Source organism: Oryx dammah, unplaced genomic scaffold (assembly GCF_014754425.2).
Source record: "Oryx dammah isolate SB20612 unplaced genomic scaffold, SCBI_Odam_1.1 HiC_scaffold_28, whole genome shotgun sequence".
NCBI lineage: Eukaryota > Metazoa > Chordata > Mammalia > Artiodactyla > Bovidae > Oryx > Oryx dammah.
Window position 1 is genome coordinate 15,725,737 of NW_024070212.1, and position 17,210 is coordinate 15,742,946.

The 17,210-nt window shown below is 44.3% G+C and overlaps 3 protein-coding genes across 7 annotated transcripts in view; 2 read left to right on the forward strand and 1 right to left on the reverse strand.

The window, feature by feature from the left end:
• UBAP2L (ubiquitin associated protein 2 like) overlaps positions 1-567 on the reverse strand; it is a 47,503-nt gene extending 46,936 nt beyond the window's left edge. For all 3 annotated transcript variants that reach the window (XM_040230466.1, XM_040230457.1, XM_040230451.1), the window contains exon 1: positions 488-567. The gene's annotated coding sequence lies outside the window, so the exon portion shown is untranslated. The remainder of the gene's footprint in view (positions 1-487) is intronic.
• On the forward strand, positions 40-8,548 carry CUNH1orf43 (chromosome unknown C1orf43 homolog). 3 transcript variants are annotated; one of them, XM_040230483.1, is made up of 7 exons: positions 40-388; positions 778-879; positions 4,688-4,805; positions 5,012-5,065; positions 5,727-5,893; positions 5,985-6,043; positions 7,616-8,548. In XM_040230483.1, the coding sequence occupies exons 1-7, from the start codon at positions 323-325 to the stop codon at positions 7,809-7,811; spliced, it is 762 nt and encodes a 253-aa protein (XP_040086417.1). In that variant the 5' UTR covers positions 40-322; the 3' UTR covers positions 7,812-8,548. The 3 variants fall into 3 exon arrangements, with proteins under 3 accessions (XP_040086417.1, XP_040086419.1, XP_040086418.1); XM_040230485.1 differs by having other exon boundaries at positions 5,985-6,077; positions 7,616-7,702; XM_040230484.1 differs by lacking the exon at positions 778-879 and having other exon boundaries at positions 41-388.
• Positions 8,549-8,803: 255 nt separating this feature from the next.
• On the forward strand, positions 8,804-12,275 carry CUNH1orf189 (chromosome unknown C1orf189 homolog). Its single transcript, XM_040230487.1, has 4 exons — positions 8,804-9,133; positions 9,461-9,501; positions 11,190-11,319; positions 11,838-12,275. The coding sequence occupies exons 1-4, from the start codon at positions 9,101-9,103 to the stop codon at positions 11,937-11,939; spliced, it is 306 nt and encodes a 101-aa protein (XP_040086421.1). The 5' UTR covers positions 8,804-9,100; the 3' UTR covers positions 11,940-12,275.
• Positions 12,276-17,210: the final 4,935 nt, after the last annotated feature.

A 17,210-nucleotide genomic window follows, 5' to 3' on the forward strand; every position in this document is an offset into this window, starting at 1 on the left:
GGCGGCCCCGCCTCCGCCACGTGACGAGCAGAGGGCTTCTGCTTCCTCTTACTGGCGTAGTTCCGCGTCTCAGCACTCGCCGGTCCCGGTTGTCTTTGCGTGCCTGAGTCACGTGCTTGGGGGAAGCGGGAAGGCGTCGTTCTTCTTTCCTAGCCCCCCCCCATCCGCCATGTTTTCAGGCCCGGTCAGCCTTGGTCTATCCCCGTAAGGAAATGGCCGGGGAGTTACAGGAAACCCAGGCGCCGTTGCCTCAGCGGAGCCCGGGCTGACGAGGCAGGGCAGCGGGTTAAACCGGAGCAGTTCCGCGCGGGGTGGGGAGGCCATGGCGTCCGGCAGTAACTGGCTGTCTGGCGTGAATGTCGTGCTGGTGATGGCCTACGGGAGCCTGGTGAGGAGATTCCCCCACCCCATTCCTGCGGTCGCGTCTGACCCAGTAGAGACCCTCCTCTTGAGCAGTCCCCCGCGTCCTCATTCTCCACCCACTCACCTGCACTTTTTTCTGGGCTTTGACTCCTATCCCAGGAGTACCTGGGAGCGTAAGTCACCGGCTCGCACCGCCCCGCCCCCAGCTGAGAACCCTCCCTCTAAACCCTGGGACGCAGACCCCCCACGCATATCCGCCACGGGTTCACCGGTACCCACCCTATCGGTAGTGGCCTTGCTTTGCCCCAACTTATATCCCAAAGTACTCCTGAGAACCCCAGTTGGTATTTGAATTGAAGGCATGCCTTTTATTTGTTTAATTTTTTAATTCAAGGTTCTCTGCCTTTTGGACAGGTGTTTGTACTGCTATTTATTTTTGTGAAGAGGCAAATTATGCGCTTTGCAATGAAATCCCGAAGGGGACCTCATGTCCCTGTGGGACACAATGCCCCCAAGGTAGGTCCTTAAAACATGAGATAGGCGTGGTTCTCCAGATCTATTAGGGCTCAGAATGAGATTTCCTTTGCCTTTCGGGAGAAGGCGGTGGCACCCCACTTAGTACTCTTGCCTGAAAAGTCCCATGGACGGAGGAGCCTGGTGGGCTGCAGTCCATGGGGTAGCTAAGGGTCGGACACGACTGAGCGACTTCACTTTCCCTTTTCACTTTCCTGCATTGGAGAAGGAAATGGCAACCCACTCCAGTGTTCTTGCCTGGAGAATCCCAGGGACGGGAGAGCCTGGTGGGCTGCTGTCCATGGGGCCGCACAGAGTCGGACACGACTGAAGCGACTTAGCAGTTTGCCTTTCAAAATGACTCAATTCCCGTATTCTTTGTCCAGTTACCCACGTGCTTGCTTTAGTACACTGAGCGATAAAGGTCATCTTGAGTCCTGGCTTACCTGCTCACTGCTGTGGAACAGCTAGTAACTTATCCAAGGACTTCAGTTTCTGCATCTGCAGAATGAAGGACTTGAATTAAAATTCCAAACTTTCTGTGGTAAGATATTTCCCTGTTAAACTTAAGCTACCCAGTGTTTTCTGTTTGAGGATTTTGTTTTGTTTTTGATTTGGGATGGAGTTATTTGATTAGAATTAGCCCCACATCAGTGAGGAGGCAAACTGCAAAACTTTAGATTTATGAAGTGAAGTCACTCAGTCATGTCTGACTCTTTGCGACCCTATGGACTGTAGCTGGCCAGGCTCCTCTGTCCATAGGATTTTCCAGGCAAGAATACTGGAGTGGGTTGCCATTTCCTTCCCCAGGAGATCTTCCTGACCCAGGAATCGAACCCAGATATCCTGCATTGCAGGCAGACTCTACCGTCTGAGCCACCAGGAAATCCATTTAGATTTATGAGGGCAGCACAAATCATCTAGTTCCATCATTCGTGTTACAAACTGAAACCTAAGAAAAGGAAGCAACTTACTGAGGACATACAGGAAGTGAATAACCAAGTAGTCTCTGTCTCTACTGTCTCCTGAAGATAACTGCCTTCCTTTCCTCACTTTAAACAATCTACTGAAATTTTATTTATATCCCAGTCCTTCCTGATTTCCCTACTTGTGTGTATCCAGATGCCTACCTAACATTTCCAGTTAGATGTCTGATAATAGGCATCTCAAACCCAACATGTCAAAATCAGAACTCTTATACCCTTCCTGCTACCCCCACCCTGCTGCTGCTCTCTTCCACTTCTGGGTAAAAGGTGCCTGCTGCCCCTACCAACCTCCTTTTGTATGGCTCTCCATTGATCACTGGGATCCAGCTGCGCTGATTGAGTTTCTTATCTTTATGTGTGCTGTCGCTGGGGCAGAATGATCAACCTCTGGTTTTCATGTAGCTAGTTCATTTGATCTTTAGAGCTTATCTCAAGTACTATTTCCTAGAAAGAGGAATGCTTATGACTCATTATAAACTAGGTCTTTTTTTTTTTTCAGATAGCATTTTACTACAAATTGTCTTTTATGTGTATTTGTTTAATGCCCGTCTCTTCCCTAAGCTCTAATAATGTAGGCACCATGCTAGTTTTGTTCACTGCTATAGAGCCACGGCCTACATATAGTAGACAGTTAATAATTCATTGTTGAGTGAAAAGCAGGTTAGTGGGAGGGCTAGAGCTAGTATACAATTATGTCAACTCCTAGATCAGTGTTCTTTCATTAAATAGTGTTGTAACTCTTCTCATTTTTCTTTGATGATATATTTCATGGAAAGCCTCAAAAATGTGGCCTGAAACCTCAGCAGTGCTTCCACATTCTCTCAGTTCTCCAAATGCCAACTGCCTCCCATAAGAAGGACATAGAGTTAGTTTACACTATATCATGAGTCAGTCATACAGGGTTAGTCTACACTATATCATGAGTTAGTCAAAACTTTGACTATTTAGAAACACCCCACCACTGCCACCCCCCTCCCGGCAACCATAGACTAGATAAGATCAAGATACCTTTTGCTCTAAAACATTCTGTCTAAATTCTTAGCCGTTGCTGGTGAGAAGTGTAAGTTAGTAAAACTGCTTTGGAAAATACTGGGGTATTGTCTAGTAAGATTGCAAACGTACCTAATCCACAGCCCAGCAATTCCATTCCTACCATACAGAAATTAATTTTTGCATGTGTACCAGAAGACATGTACAAGAATAAAGCATTGTAATTTTTAAAAAATATGGTACGCTAAATTTCCACTTGAAAACATATTTGTGTTCTGGAACACTATGAGAAATGAAAAGAAACTGAAGATAAGAATGTGAACACAAATGAATCCCCAAAATATTTTTGAATGGAAACAATAAATTACAAACATGAATGAATCTCAAAAACATGCCGAGTGAAAAAAATGCCAGAAAACCATTCACAAAAGAGTACATACCATATGATTCCATTCCATTTGTAGAGAATTTGAAAACATAAAACATCAGTGTTCCCTGGGTCATGGAGGGAGAGTTTAACTGCAGATGAGGATGAAAAACATTTTGGGATGATGGAAATGTTCTGTATCTTGATTGGAATGGTAGTTGAATGAAAGCATTTGTCACGATTCATCAAACAACACGTAAAATGGATGTATTTTATTGCATTTGAATTAAACCTCAATAAAGTTTATTTAAAATTTTAAAAGATTGCAGAGAAATTCAAAATATTTTTCCATTTGTATGAAGTTCAAAGCCAGGCAAAGCTAAACATCTTCAGGGTAACATGATAAAACAGCAAAGAAAAATAAAACTTGAGAAATTTGGATTGGAGGTTGCATTTGACCAGGGGTGGACACAAGGCTTTGAAGTCATTGGTCATGTCCCAGTTCTTAAAGTGAGTAGTGCATACAGGTGTTCATATTAATGAATTTTATAATTATTTAAGGTGTACATATATGTGAAATGTATTCTATGTATGACATACTTCACAATGGAAGTTTCTAAACAGTTACAAGAGAATACTTCTTGGGACTCTGGCATCCCTGTTAAGTTAGAAAATGAATATGAAACTGTTAACAGTGGTGTGTGTGTGTGTGTATATATATAGTAATTTGACTGCAGCAAATTTTGCTGTAGCATGTGGGATCTAGTTCCCTGACCAGAAATCAAACCTGGGCCCCCTGGATTGGGAGCTTGGAGTTTTAGCCCACTGGACCACCAGGGAAGTCCCTAGTTTCTTTTTGAATTACCTACTTAAAAAATTAAATATGCTCTTAGAAGAAAACCTCTAGAAATCCTGTGGTCCACCAGGTAGAGATAGTTCCCAAACTTCTAAACCACATACAGATCTCCTTATAGGGTTTTAGAATAGATTATGACCTACAGTTGATGTCCGTTTTTTCCCAGCTCAGGAAAAAACAGCTAACCAGGACTCTTCTAAATCCAATTGAGGGGACCTCCCTGGCAGTCCAGTGGTTAAGACTACACTTCCACTGCAGAGGATGTGGGTTCAGTCCCTGATGGGGAATCTAAAAGCCTTCATGCAGCTCCCTGGAGCAGAAAAAAAAATTTTTTTCAGAAAGTCAGAAATAATAAAACTTGAAGGAATTCTGGCAGATTAAAAGATCTAGCTTAGAGATACGTGTTTTGGAGAGGTTCTTAGCAAGTCCAGTCCCATTCTCTCTTAAATTCTTTCTTAAATTCTTGAGTCTTAACCTGGTGCTTTCATTAGCCAAATGAGCATTTTCTTTGCTTCTGTTGTCTTAGTTGTTCCCCACTTTGCCCCATTTCCAGATTGATGGGAAGCAAAGTACAGGCTAAATGGCCGTGTATTCTTTTCTCCATATGAACAGGACTTAAAAGAGGAGATTGATATCCGACTGTCCAAGGTTCAGGATATCAAGTATGAACCTCAGCTTCTCGCAGATGATGATGCAAGACTGCTACAGCTGGAAACCCAGGGAAATCAAAGTATGTAGCATGTTCTTGGACAGTACTTCAGTGAGGGGTCTCACAAATTCTGAATTCCTTTTCTCAGTTGTAAACATAGCTGCTGTCAAACTCAACAGCTATGGTTCCTTGTTACTGGGCATATGTTAGATTGGGAAGCACTAAGCTTGCTGGAGTTTGGAGACTCTTTTGAGGGTTATTCCTGACACCAGTCTCTTTCTCAACAGATTGCTACAACTACCTGTACAGGATGAAAGCTCTGGATGCTATCCGTGCCTCTGGTAAGGGCTGCTCAGCAGCTGTTCTGTATTCTGAGAGCTCACCCAGGAAAGAGAGGGAGGAACCTAATTTATGTTAGAATTTGTCCTTTCTACACCTACCCAACTGGTAGGAGTTTGCTAATTTTGAGAGTACTGGGTTACTGTTTTGCCTTAAGGAAATGGTGTAGGTAAGTTATTTTTCTCCAGAGAGTGTGGATTTGTTTTGTTCTTTCTATACCTTTAGTTTCACGAACTAGTGGTAATTTGCTTGTTTTTCCACAGGAGACAGGCAACATCTGCTTTTTCACCAAGCCTACATAGATGGTTCTTGATTTTTTTTTTTCCATTTGACCATTGTCAAAAATGCTCTTGAATTTTTTTTCCGTTTTTTCATATGACTTGTCAGAAATGCTCTATCTCTACCAAAACATAGTTTATATCTTAAACTGTGGGTAGATAGGAGGGTAAATAGGAAAATGACACTGTTATATACCATTGGTATAATTTAAGTTATATTGCCACCACTGTATGACCACTCAGACATAGCTCTAGATCTCTAGCCTTCTTAATTCTCTTAAAATTTTCCCCCAACTCACTCATTGTACCTGTTTCTAAGTTTGGGAAATTAATTAGGAAATTAACAAATGGGAAAGGGGATATCATTGTTCTGTTATCTCCACAGAGATCCCATTTCATGCTGAAGGCCGGCATCCCCATTCTTTAATGGGCAAGAATTTCCGCTCCTACCTGCTAGATCTTCGAAACACTAGTACTCCTTTCAAGGGTGTGCGCAAGGCCCTCATTGATACCCTGCTGGATGGGTATGAGACAGCCCGCTATGGGACAGGGGTAAGCCACAGTGAAGGGCCACTTTTTCCTTCAGGGAACTAAAGGGATGCCCCAGACTGAGAGATCTCATTCTTCCTTCCTCTTTCTTCAGGTCTTTGGCCTGAGTGAGTACCTGCGCTATCAGGAGGCCCTGAGTGAGCTGGCCACAGTGTGAGTTTGGAGGGGAACATGTCAAAGGAAGCTGGTTAGAGAATACAGTAATCCTAGGTTGTTTTCACAGTTAGATTACTTTCAAAAGCACTGTGAACAAAATCAGGTCCTAGAGCTGTTTCTTTCTTACGGTGGAAAGTAGATGCAAGCTAATAAGAGAAGTTTCTCCTACTTTTTTGTATCTCTTTTCTTATTTTGATTTTTTTGTCCAACTCAGTAAAATGTCAGAATTGGTGTAATCTGTTACACCAGTAAAAGGAATAAAATAGTTTTTCAGCAAACAAAAATGTCTTCCTTTGTATCTTGGTCTGATAAAAGTAACAATTAATTGTCAGCCAACTTTATTACCACTTAAAGTATTAATAACCCTGACTGAAACAAAAGGTATCACTAAAGAGCTAGCTGTGTTTTATAGAAGAGACTTCATGACTTTTTGCTAGGAACATTTTAAATACCTACTAACAGAGCTTCAATATGTTGTTTATGCATGTATGTAAATATAAGAGTAAAGGGGGAAAGCCAATCAGCCACGAAAATATTACATCTGCTTTCTGCTGTGTTGATTATGACTCTTTCTCAAAAGATGAGAGGTATGTCTGTCCTGTTTTCTGTATATCCTTATAAACTACTTTGTTCTAAAGACAAAAGGTCCTATAAAAACTACTTAGAAAACTAATGAAAACCCTTGGAAAGGGTGGAAAAGGCCTGTTCAAATTCAGTTTCTTTGAAAGTAAAATACTGTATGACTCCACTTATGTGAGATGCCTAGAGTGGTCATATTCTTAGAGACAGAAAGCAGAATGGTGGTTGGTAGTAGCTGGAGGGAAGGAGGAATAGGGAGTTATTTAATAGGCAGAGAGTTTGTTTTCCAAGATGAAAAGAATTCTGGACATTGGTTGCACAACAGTGTGAATGTACCTAACACTACTGAACTGTAAACATTTAAAATTGTTAAAATGGTAAATTTTATGTGTATTTTACCACATTTTAAAAAATTTAATCTCTTAGATCTCTAGTTTCTAGAAAGTTGCAATAGGTATATTGAAGAGTATAGGCTCTAAAATCTGACAAACTTAGATTTTAATCCCAGCTCTCTGTCACTTACTAGCTTTGTGACCTCAGGCACCTTCCTTGATGGACCCTCAGTTTCCTAATCTGCAAAAGGGGTGATACCACCATAAAGGGATAATGGGATGTGAGTAAATTACATGTTGGTAAAAGAACCAGATTTAGTGTCCTAACTTAAGATAATTCAATAGTTAATTTCAATATTATTTTTTGGAGGTCAGTTGTTTCAAAGGACTCTTTGGACTGGGAGTATATTAGTGGCATGCACACATTAGGTGAATCAGAATTAAAAGTTTTCTTTAAGCACAGTGGAATGAACACGAGGTTGAGTCAGAGGCAGGGACTCAGTGGTAAGCTACCACATGGGATTTTAGTAACTAGTTTGTAAGATAGGACAGAGACCATTTGTGGCTACAATTGCATGTATAGGATATAGAAGCCTTGAATTGTTTTCTTCCATTAGTCCTCTGTCTGTCCATGACCAGCCCTCTTTGTGTTCTTCAGGGTCAAAGCACGAAGTGGGAGCTCTCAGCGACAACACCAGTCAGCAGCCAAAGACCTAACCCAGTCTCCTGAAGTCTCCCCAACAACCATCCAGGTGACATACCTCCCCTCCAGTCAGAAGAGTAAACGTGCCAAGCACTTCCTCGAATTGAAGAGCTTTAAGGACAACTATAACACACTGGAGAGTACTCTGTGATGGAGCTGAAGGCCTCTCACTGTTGAAGGAGCCACACAGACTGCAGTGTGCTTGCCGGGTGGCCTCACTCAGGTCATCTGGGTCAGCCCAGCTCTGGATCAGCTGAAGCCCTGGTTGTATTCAGAGCTCTTAAGATTTCATGCCTAGAGGATCATTCTCCCACCCGTTCTTAGGGCCAGTTTCAGAACATCAGTTAAGACTTTATTTTCCCTTGGTATCACTTTTCTCTGGAGTTGAATTAGATGTTTTTCTCAATATTTCTGTCAAAGCTTCCTTAAAAATCCTCACTTGGTTTTTTGATCATGGTTCATCTGTCATTTTCCAGACTATAAATTATCCCAAGGGTGACCGGACTTGGTGTCTTGTCTTCTGTACACAGTTGAATGGGAGCCATTTGGTTTGAGACATTTAAGAGTTGATTGGTGGAAATGGTATACAGAATGCTGGGGAAACTGGTGGAGGCCATGAGTGCTACCTAGAACAACTTACCCTGGTGCTCCACTTAAACCAGGATGTTAACGGGAACATTAACACAACTTCTCTAACATGCGAGGATCTGCCTTCCACTTTCATTGTATACTGTCATGAGTAAATTGAAAAAGGAATGTTTTAACATCTAATATAATCCCATCACTCCTTATTTGTGGGATACTGTGAAGGAATAGACCAATATCTTGATCTGACTTTATAAACCATTTAATGAACAATTAAAAAATAGAGCATATGATTCATTCCTCTCTAGTTGTCTTTTAATAAAACAGGCATGTGAGGACTTCTCTGGTGGTCCAGTGGCTAAGACTTCATGCTCCCAATGCAGTGAGTACTGGTTCCACCACTAGTTGGGGAACTAGAGTTCGATCAAAAGCTTGATCAAAGATCCCACATTCTGCAACTAAGACCCGGTGCAGCCTAGTTTTAAAAAAAATGTTTATTTTTATTTATATTTGGCTGCACCGGGTCTTAGTTGCAGAATGTGGGATCTTTGATGGAACTCTTGAGTTGTGGTATGCAAACTCTTAGTTGGGTCATGTGGGGTCTCAAAAGAAGAAATCCTAAAGTTGCAACTGGGGTCCTTGCTCATAAAAGTGCCTGTGTCACTAATAGAAGGCTGGAGAACCAGGATTCCCTTCAGGTCTCTGGGGCAACGGGCCAGGTGACCAATGAACTCTCGTAGGACTAGGCTTATTGTTGGAGGTGTAAATGTTGCTATGACTACTGAATCCTTGGTGACTAAACAGAAATGAGAGCTTGCTCAGTCTCCTAAGACTACATCAAGCAAGTCTGTAGACATGTCCATGGAAAAGATGGGAAAAGTAGAAGAGGTATGCAGAGTTGGAAAGGCTGCTTTGGATGAGTTTCCCCTGGATAAGGTCCAGATGAATTTTTCAGAAATTGACAGTTCTTGAGAGGCCCTTGTAACTGAAGGGTAGCAGCGAGGCGGGGGGTAGGGGGAGACTGGCACATGGTAGATATTCAAATATTTGCTGCTTACTAACCCCTGCATGAATAGGACTTTCTCCACAACTGCCCTCAGAAGTTGGCTACTCCCCTCTCTCCGCAAAGAAAGGTCTTTGTCTCCCACTATGTTAGGGCACTGAGGGTGAGGTACTGGAGATCGAGGCAGATAACAGAACTCCCTTTTCTTGCAGCATTTTCAAAGGGCCCTGGGACTTAAGAAGATGGTGGACAGGTAATCTCTGCTTCTGTCCTTTCCCTTATGCGTCAGCTTGACATTTTCACTCTCCTGCCCTCCCCTGATATCCACTTCATCTTGTTAGAGGCTCCTCAAAAAGGCAAATAGGTGTGAAGCAGGCAAGCAGCAGCCTTTGTTTCCTTGCTTCCCATTCTCTGAAGGAAAATTGGAGCAAGTTTTTGTTGTTGTTTTACTTTTTAAGGAAAATTCAAATATTTGTTCTCTGGTATCACACTCACCAACCATGTGGTAGGTATGCGGTAGGTGTTTATTGAATGAATGAATAAGACAACTCAAAAGATTAAGCTGTGTATCTCTTATCACCTGGGGAGTTTTTTTTAAAAAACAGAGGTCTTAGGCCTTCCCCAGTGGTCCAGTGGTTGAGATTGCTCGCTGCCAATGCAGCGGGTGCGGGAGTGGGTGAGGAGCTAAGATACCATGTGCTGCGTGATGTGGCAAAAGATTAAAAAAAAAAAGGCCTGAACCCAGAAGAAGATTCTGACTAAAATGGCCTAAGATTAGATAGGATAAGCCTGTTTTTTAAGGTTTCATAGGTTATACCCAGAGATAGCAAGGATGTGACATAAAAAGAATGCATATAGTTTTCATGGGAGTCAAGATTGATGCAGCCTTTTTTATAAAATGTGTCAGAATTTTAAATTCACAGATCCTTTGAACTGGCTACTCAACTTCTAGGAATACCTTATACACATACCTACAAAAGCAATAGAAGGTACACACATGAGTATTCATGACAGTATTGTTTATACAAGTAAAAAAGCTAAAAATAACATGTAGCTGGTGAAATTATGTTATAAAAGTACTTGGCAGCCTTTAAACAGAATGAAGCAAATCTCTAAGTGCTGATATGAAAAGTCCAAATTGTTACGTAATACTGCTTATGTAAATGTACGATTTCATGTTAAAAATAAAAGTTATACTTGCTAATACATGATAGAAAATTTTTCTATAAAGATGCACAAGAAACTGATAACTTTGTTGAGATGAACTGGGGCAGAAGAATGATGCTTCCAGCTTTCATTTACTATATATCCCTGTATATATTTTTCAGTCATCTGTAAAAAATACTTGATTTTTTTAAAGAAATGTCAACAAGATTATCTGAACAGAGGATATGTGTGTATATCACATGTGTATAATCCTGCTGTGTATTAGAAAACCTTAAATGATTCCAGAGTGTGTCTAGCCAAGACAGTATCACTGGATGATGGAAGGAATCAATCCTCAGATTGGACTTGATACCCAGGTCTGCCATTAGGTGACCTTGGGTAACTCACCTGAACTAAGTTTCCTTGTTTGTATAATGCAAAAATTGATACCTATGACACATGGTCATTATGGTGATTGAATGATATACTTCCTATTAATATATGCTAGGTTCTAAATCAAGGTTTCCCTGGTGGCTCAGATGGTAAAGAATCTGCCTACAATACAGGAGACCCAGGTTGGATCCCTGGGTTGGGAAGATCCCCTGGAGAAGGGAATGGCAACCCATTCCAGTGTTCTTTCCTGGAGAAGCTAAGCCAGTACTAGTCACCTTTTCAAGGAGTTTGAAGTCTTCTCTGACAATGGTACAAAAGCTCTGATGAAGAAGAGCCTCCCTGACAGGGGTTTGTCTCTCCTAACTCTAACCTATTCAACCCCTACCTTTGTGCCTGGGACAGGTGGCGAAATTCACACACTCACTGTCTGTGGCAGATAACATTAAGCCAGAGGAGAAACCCATATGCTGTCCTAAGGATGCAGGACACCATGGTACAGGAGTTGGCACTGGCCAACAAGCAGTTGCTGATGGTGAGTTCATGGCGTGAAGGTTCATCCTCCACCGCACTATTCCTCTTCCCACTGGGATTCCCAAGCTCTGCCATTACACCAGAGCAGCAACTCTTAACCCTGAGACCAAAGCTCCTTTTCACCGATCCTTTGTATCCAGCTGCAGAGTGCCAAAGCTGTCTAGTCTTTGCTCCTCTCACCTTGGTAAAACTGTGCCTTAGTGCCTAGCGTCTGCCTCTGGGAACCTCTCTCCTTGGAGGCCCCTGTTGCTGCCATGTCACCATCTTTGTATCCCAGGTGCCTAGAAAAGTTTGTGGTTTTTGGTGTGTTCTCAGAAAAGACGTGGGTCTGCACACCCACAGAGAAAAAAATGGGTTGGCTTCCCCTCTAAAGTTTAGTCTTTGTGCTCCTGCTTAATTTTAAGCCATAGCTAATTCCAGATCCAAGAGAAAACGGGATGGGAAAGCAACCAGGGAGAAAAAATGAGGAAGACAAGTAAACAGAGGGCAAATATCACACTCTTCTACCCACCCCACCAGGTCCGTCAAGCTGCCCTGCACCAGCTGTTTGAAAAGGAGCATCAGCAGTACCAGCGAGAACTAAATGAGAAGGGCAAAGCTTTTTACGTGGAGAGACTCTGATGGCATTCGAAACATTGTCCTTCCATTCTCACCGCATCTGCTAACCTAGCCTTCTTGAGTCCCACTACCTTCAACGTCCCTTCCTAAACGCACCTGGATATAGTTATCTGCCCAGAGCTTAAGACAATGTTCCCACTCTCACATCTCCTGTTCTTGTCAACCCCTGGTGCTATCTGGAAAATGATCTATGAAACAATGGTAAAAACAAGAGTGACGCCTTGTGGTCAAAGTGAGGTATGCAGTATTGACATGAGTGGAGGGGAGGTGGGTAGATGAGCAACGTGAGCAGAGCATCCTGATCTGGTTCAGTAAATAAAGCTAGTTCTTAAAAGTTCAGACTCGAACCACTGGCGTATTCTTTCAGCCCACTTCAAAGCGTTTATTCACAGCTGCCAGTATCTTAATACAGCTTTCTGGATTTGCTCACCACCTCTCTGATCTCACTTCCACAGATCTCTTCTGTATACTTGGACAATAGCTCTGAATCTGCCTGTTAATCCACAGGCACTATGGGGCTTGATGTCAGTAGGACTGGATTTTATGTTTTGACTTTGCCAATTATTGTGAGACCTTGGAAAAGTCTCTTTCCTCTGAATTTCTGTCTGAATGCTCACCTGTTCGAAATGACAGGGTTCCAAACTCAAATGCCTTCAGGGGTTAGGCAAGTAATATAACAGTTATGAGGGGGAAAGAAATGGTGGGATTTATGGGGGACTAGAAAGAGCATGTGACATCTTAATCTATTCAAAATTCTGAAAAGTACTAATTAATCATACGCATCTATAGGCCACAGAGAACCTTACTCATAAAGATCCACTTTACATACAAATGATACTCAAGCCAGAGAGACTCCCACTTTGCAGCCAGTCACAGGAGCAGAAACACACCATCACTGATTAACTGCCATCATATTTCTTTTCCCCTCATTCCTCACCTTGCCATCTGCATTCTCACTGGTGACTCATCCTTCCCATGCTGATGATTTCCTGCTCTCAACACTGTGGCTCTGTCCACACTGCAAAACTCACACCTTTTCTTTCCCCTGTGCCCCAAGTCTGCCTCTGTCCTTTGATGCGCCGTTTTCATCTTAAGCTGTCAGAACTTCTCCTTCCTCCTCTCACCACACTGATGAGCACAAAGGGGTAGCAAGGTATAAAGAGAAAAGCACACACTTTGGAGTCAGGTTTGGGTTCAAAGTCTGGCTTCACTTCTTGTGTATGTATAGGTTATTTCTCTGAGCCTCAGTTTTCTCTTCTGAAAGTGAATATAATACCCATCTCATACAAACATTATGAGGATTAAATAAGATAAATGTGTGTAGACAGCAAGCGCAGCCCTTGGCATCCAGTAGGTATCCTCCCACTTCCCTCTTAGGAGATTTCCTATGACCCAAGCCCTTCACAGATGTCCTGCTTGGCCCTTAGGCAGCTCAAATATCATTCTCCATCCCAGCCCTGTCTTTTTCTTTCTGTCCTAAATGTCCATTCATCCTCCAGTCTCCATCAGCCCTGCTTTCCAAGCCCTCTAATCTTTAGTCAATAACTGCTCTTGAGTTGTGACACCAAACAGTACATGGAGCTCCAGGCTGGTGGAGGAGGCAGGCAGTGAACAAGTCATGACGAGTATGGTGGGAGTTTTATAGAAGACAAAACCACACACCTGTGTCCTGGGTTTGACCCATTAAGCTGAGACTGCCTAGGCCATTCCTTCTGCCTATTCCTCCACTCTGTTCCCTATAGGTCTGTCTCACCTCCCTTCTCTCCTCTTTGTATCTGTCTCCCAGCCACCCGCTGCCTCATACAAGGCAGCATAGCCTGGTGTTAGGAGAGCAGGCTTCCATATGACGGATTTGGGTTTGAATTCTGGCTGTCATTTACTGCCTGTGTGTTCTTGAGCAAGTAATTTTAACTTTCTGGGTTACAGGGCTTTATATGTAAAATGGAGATAATGCCTACCTCACTAGATTACCGTAGGGATTAAATAAAGCACTTAGCAGAGATGATAACCCATAATGATGTTTCCCTGTCCTTTGATAGTTTTTCTATTTTTATTTCAACTCCATTACCTGGTTGCCCCTCACTCCCGCCACATTCCCTCATCAACCCCTTTTATTTCTTTTCTGTTCATTTGGGCCCAGAGAATGCCCCACCTCTCTGCCATGATCCCTGACCTTGGCCTCTCTCCCCAGGGCTTGTCAGTGCCAGGCTAGCTCCAGTATTGGCAGTCCGGCCCCCTACGGAGCCCATCGCCTCTGATCCTCTCTGCCTGCCCTGTCTGCTCTCATCATATCAGCTGAGTAACTCACCCCTTCATGCCTCCCCAGCCCCTTTTCCCTCTGTGGCCAGTGCCTTACCCAGCTTCTCCGGCTCAAAAGGACCCGGTCTGGTTTGAAATGGCTACACAGAAGGTACTTCCAGGAGAGCTGGAAAGCGTTCATCAGAGGCCATCTGAGGTTTCCGCCTGGACATGCCACCCTGGCAGTCTCTTCCTGGGAGAGCTGCTCCTCTCCTACATCAATATTTCCTGTCTCTGCCTCTGTTTCCCGAGTTTGCCAAACACTGCTGCAGCTGCTGCTACTAAGTCGCTTCAGTCATCTCCGACTCTGTGCGACCCCATAGCCGGCAGCCCACCAGGCTCCCCCGTCCCTGGGATTCTCCAGGCAAGAACACTGGAGTGGGTTGCCATTTCCTTCTCCAGTGCATGAAAGTGAAAAGTGAAAGTGAAGTCACTCAGTCATGTCCAACTCCTAGTGACCCAATGGACTGCAGCCTACCAGGCTCCTCCGTCCATGGGATTTTCCAGGCAAGAGTACTGGAGTGGGGTGCCATCCACTAAAGTCCTTTCAATTCCTGCTAAAATCCCTTTCCCAGCCTCTTGCCCTCCAGCCTGTGGTTCTCCAAGGCAGTCAAGGTTTCCAGAAAAGGGAACTAGAATTTGGGGCAGGTGTGGGTGTTAAGGGTAAAAAAGGAAGGTCAAAGTAAAAAATTACATACAGACTGAAAGCCATAAGACAACACCACAGGTGTCTACCTTGGGGCTTGTAGGCCCATTTGTTAGTCTCCCCTGGAAGGCAAGAGCCACGCAATATGAATTGACTGGAGCTTGGGACAAACTATCGATCTAGATCAAGGGCACTGTCAAGTTGGCAGATTGTTTGTGTGTGCACGTTGAGCGGGGTGGGGGTGTCCGGACTAATGGGAACAAGGACACATGGAACAGGCCTGGGGGCTGAAGCAGAGCCTCCTCCTCCCACCCCACGCTTCCATCCAAGCCCCCCACCCCACCAGTGCAGCTATAACTCGGGCTCCTTTCTGCCACAGTAGAGAGAAGCATCTGCCTGCCACAGGACATTCAACAGACCTGATTCTCTTCAGCAGAGAAACCTCCCAGAAAAGCAGGCCCCTGTGAGGAAAGACCCTTAAAGAAGCCAACTCAGGAGCTCGTGTTGTAAGAAGCCCCAGAAGAGGAGAGTCCCAAGGACTGCAGGCTGTTTCCTGGCAGAGGCCTTTTCCTCCCTCACCTTGTCCTTCTAAAATCCTGGTTTCAAGTCTGCCAGGCAGGAGAGGCTGTCCTTAAGTCTTCTCTGGAGCGTGGGCTGGAGCCTGCTAGTAAGACAGGTCACGCTTCTCTTCCGGACAGCCAAGGGTGACTTCGAGGAGGAGGATGCCTGGAGGGCATGGGGAGAAGGTGAGAAGGGACAACAATATGGTGGGGAAAAGCAACCAAGCCTTCTGGAAGTTTCTCATGGCTACTCATCTCTAGTTCGCAAGAGCAGGCAGGTTCCAGGAAAGGGTCCGCTGAAAGGCCCTCAGCAGCCTTGTGGGGGCTTTGGAAAGGTAAAGCAGGATGTGCAAGCCCCCACCCGCTCTCCCGGAAAGCCTTGGGGGCAGCTGGAGGGGAACTGAGGGGAGCAGGTGGCAAGGTTGACAAGGAGCTGCTGACACCGTTGATCCTCTGAGCGCTGAGGCCGTGACACCAGAGGAAGAAACTGTGTTGGAGCTTTTGGAAAGGATAGGTGCCCGGATGCAGAGGGCTGCCAGATATTCTTCCTGGTTTAGGCTAACGTGATCAAGCAAAGGCCAGGCACTGGTAGCAAAGGAGCCAAGACAGGGATGGCACGAAGAGCCGATGAGTAAGAGCCGGCCGTCTTAGGAGGTGAAGAGCAGGGGTTGGTGCCCTTTCCCCAGACAGATGGCTCTCAGGGGTTGGTGCCTGACATGTCTGCTCTGCCCTTTCTTTGCAGTGGGGAGGAAGGCAGAGGGCCATGAAAGCTCTTCTGCCTGCTTCTGTGTGATATGTTTGATATTGGGTTGTTTAATTAGGAACCAACTAAATGTCAAACATATTCTTACAGCAGTAGGCAATTTGGCATCATACTCTTTCTTACCCCAACTTCTGGGGCTCTGGGGTTCCTGGTTTTTTTTTACTGAACCTATTTTCTCCAGGACCCCTTTGGAAGACTAGTGGCTGCAACCCATGTGGATTTGAATCTTAACCTGAAGGGCTAGTGTGGGAGCAGGGGAGAACTGGAGTCTGGGTATCAAATCTTCCTCTATCTTTCCCTTGTGTGTGCATGCTAAGTCATTTCAGTCATGTCCCACTCTTTGCAACCTCCCAGACTATAGCCCACCAGGCTCCTCTGTCATGGGATTCTCCAGGCAAGAATACTGGAGTGGGTCACCATGCCCTCCTCCAGGGGATCTTCCTGACCCAGGGATCGAACTCGCATCTCTTACTTCCCCTGGATTGGAAAGTGGGTTCTTTACTACTAGTGCCACCTGTGAAGCTTCTTTTCCTTGTACTAGAAGGGAAATGGCTCTGATCTTTTCCCGTCCTTGTGTTTTTCTCCTCCTTATTCAATCTCCCCACCTTATTATCCAATGCTTCCTGTCCCTGGGACTCCTGTTCCCTAAGGCCAATAGTAGGGGTCTTTGGTTTTTCTGTTTTCTTTCAAGATGGTTCAGCTGATGGTTCTGTGTATTCACCTCTAGTGATTAGAAGTAGGTGTTTCAGTCACCCCATTGTTGGAGCCTAGTATTAACACCACCCATCTACCCTTGACATAATGACTAATGAGCACCATTTATATTTTTCCCTGGTAGTCCGGGTCACCTTGAACAGTGCCCACCTCTCTCTGGCATATTCTCAGATTGTATGGTGCCCGTGTCAGGGATCAACTACCACCTGTCAGTAGCAAAGTTCCAAGTGGAATGAACAGAGCCTGGAGCTAAGCCAGGGAGAACAGAGCTGGTAATGACGATGATGATGATG

What these genes read in the sequence shown, in the direction of transcription:
- CUNH1orf43 (XM_040230483.1), top strand. Translation starts at nt 323, where the DNA reads ATGGCGTCCGGCAGTAACTGGCTGTCTGGCGTGAATGTCGTGCTGGTG. An exon ending in TGGGACACAATGCCCCCAAG is followed by an intron (nt 880 to 4,687) that starts GTAGGTCCTTAA and finishes CCATATGAACAG; the next exon opens with GACTTAAAAGAGGAGATTGA. An exon ending in GGAAACCCAGGGAAATCAAA is followed by an intron (nt 4,806 to 5,011) that starts GTATGTAGCATG and finishes CTTTCTCAACAG; the next exon opens with ATTGCTACAACTACCTGTAC.
- CUNH1orf189 (XM_040230487.1), top strand. Translation starts at nt 9,101, where the DNA reads ATGTCCATGGAAAAGATGGGAAAAGTAGAAGAG. An exon ending in CTTAAGAAGATGGTGGACAG is followed by an intron (nt 9,502 to 11,189) that starts GTAATCTCTGCT and finishes TGCCTGGGACAG; the next exon opens with GTGGCGAAATTCACACACTC. An exon ending in CCAACAAGCAGTTGCTGATG is followed by an intron (nt 11,320 to 11,837) that starts GTGAGTTCATGG and finishes CCACCCCACCAG; the next exon opens with GTCCGTCAAGCTGCCCTGCA.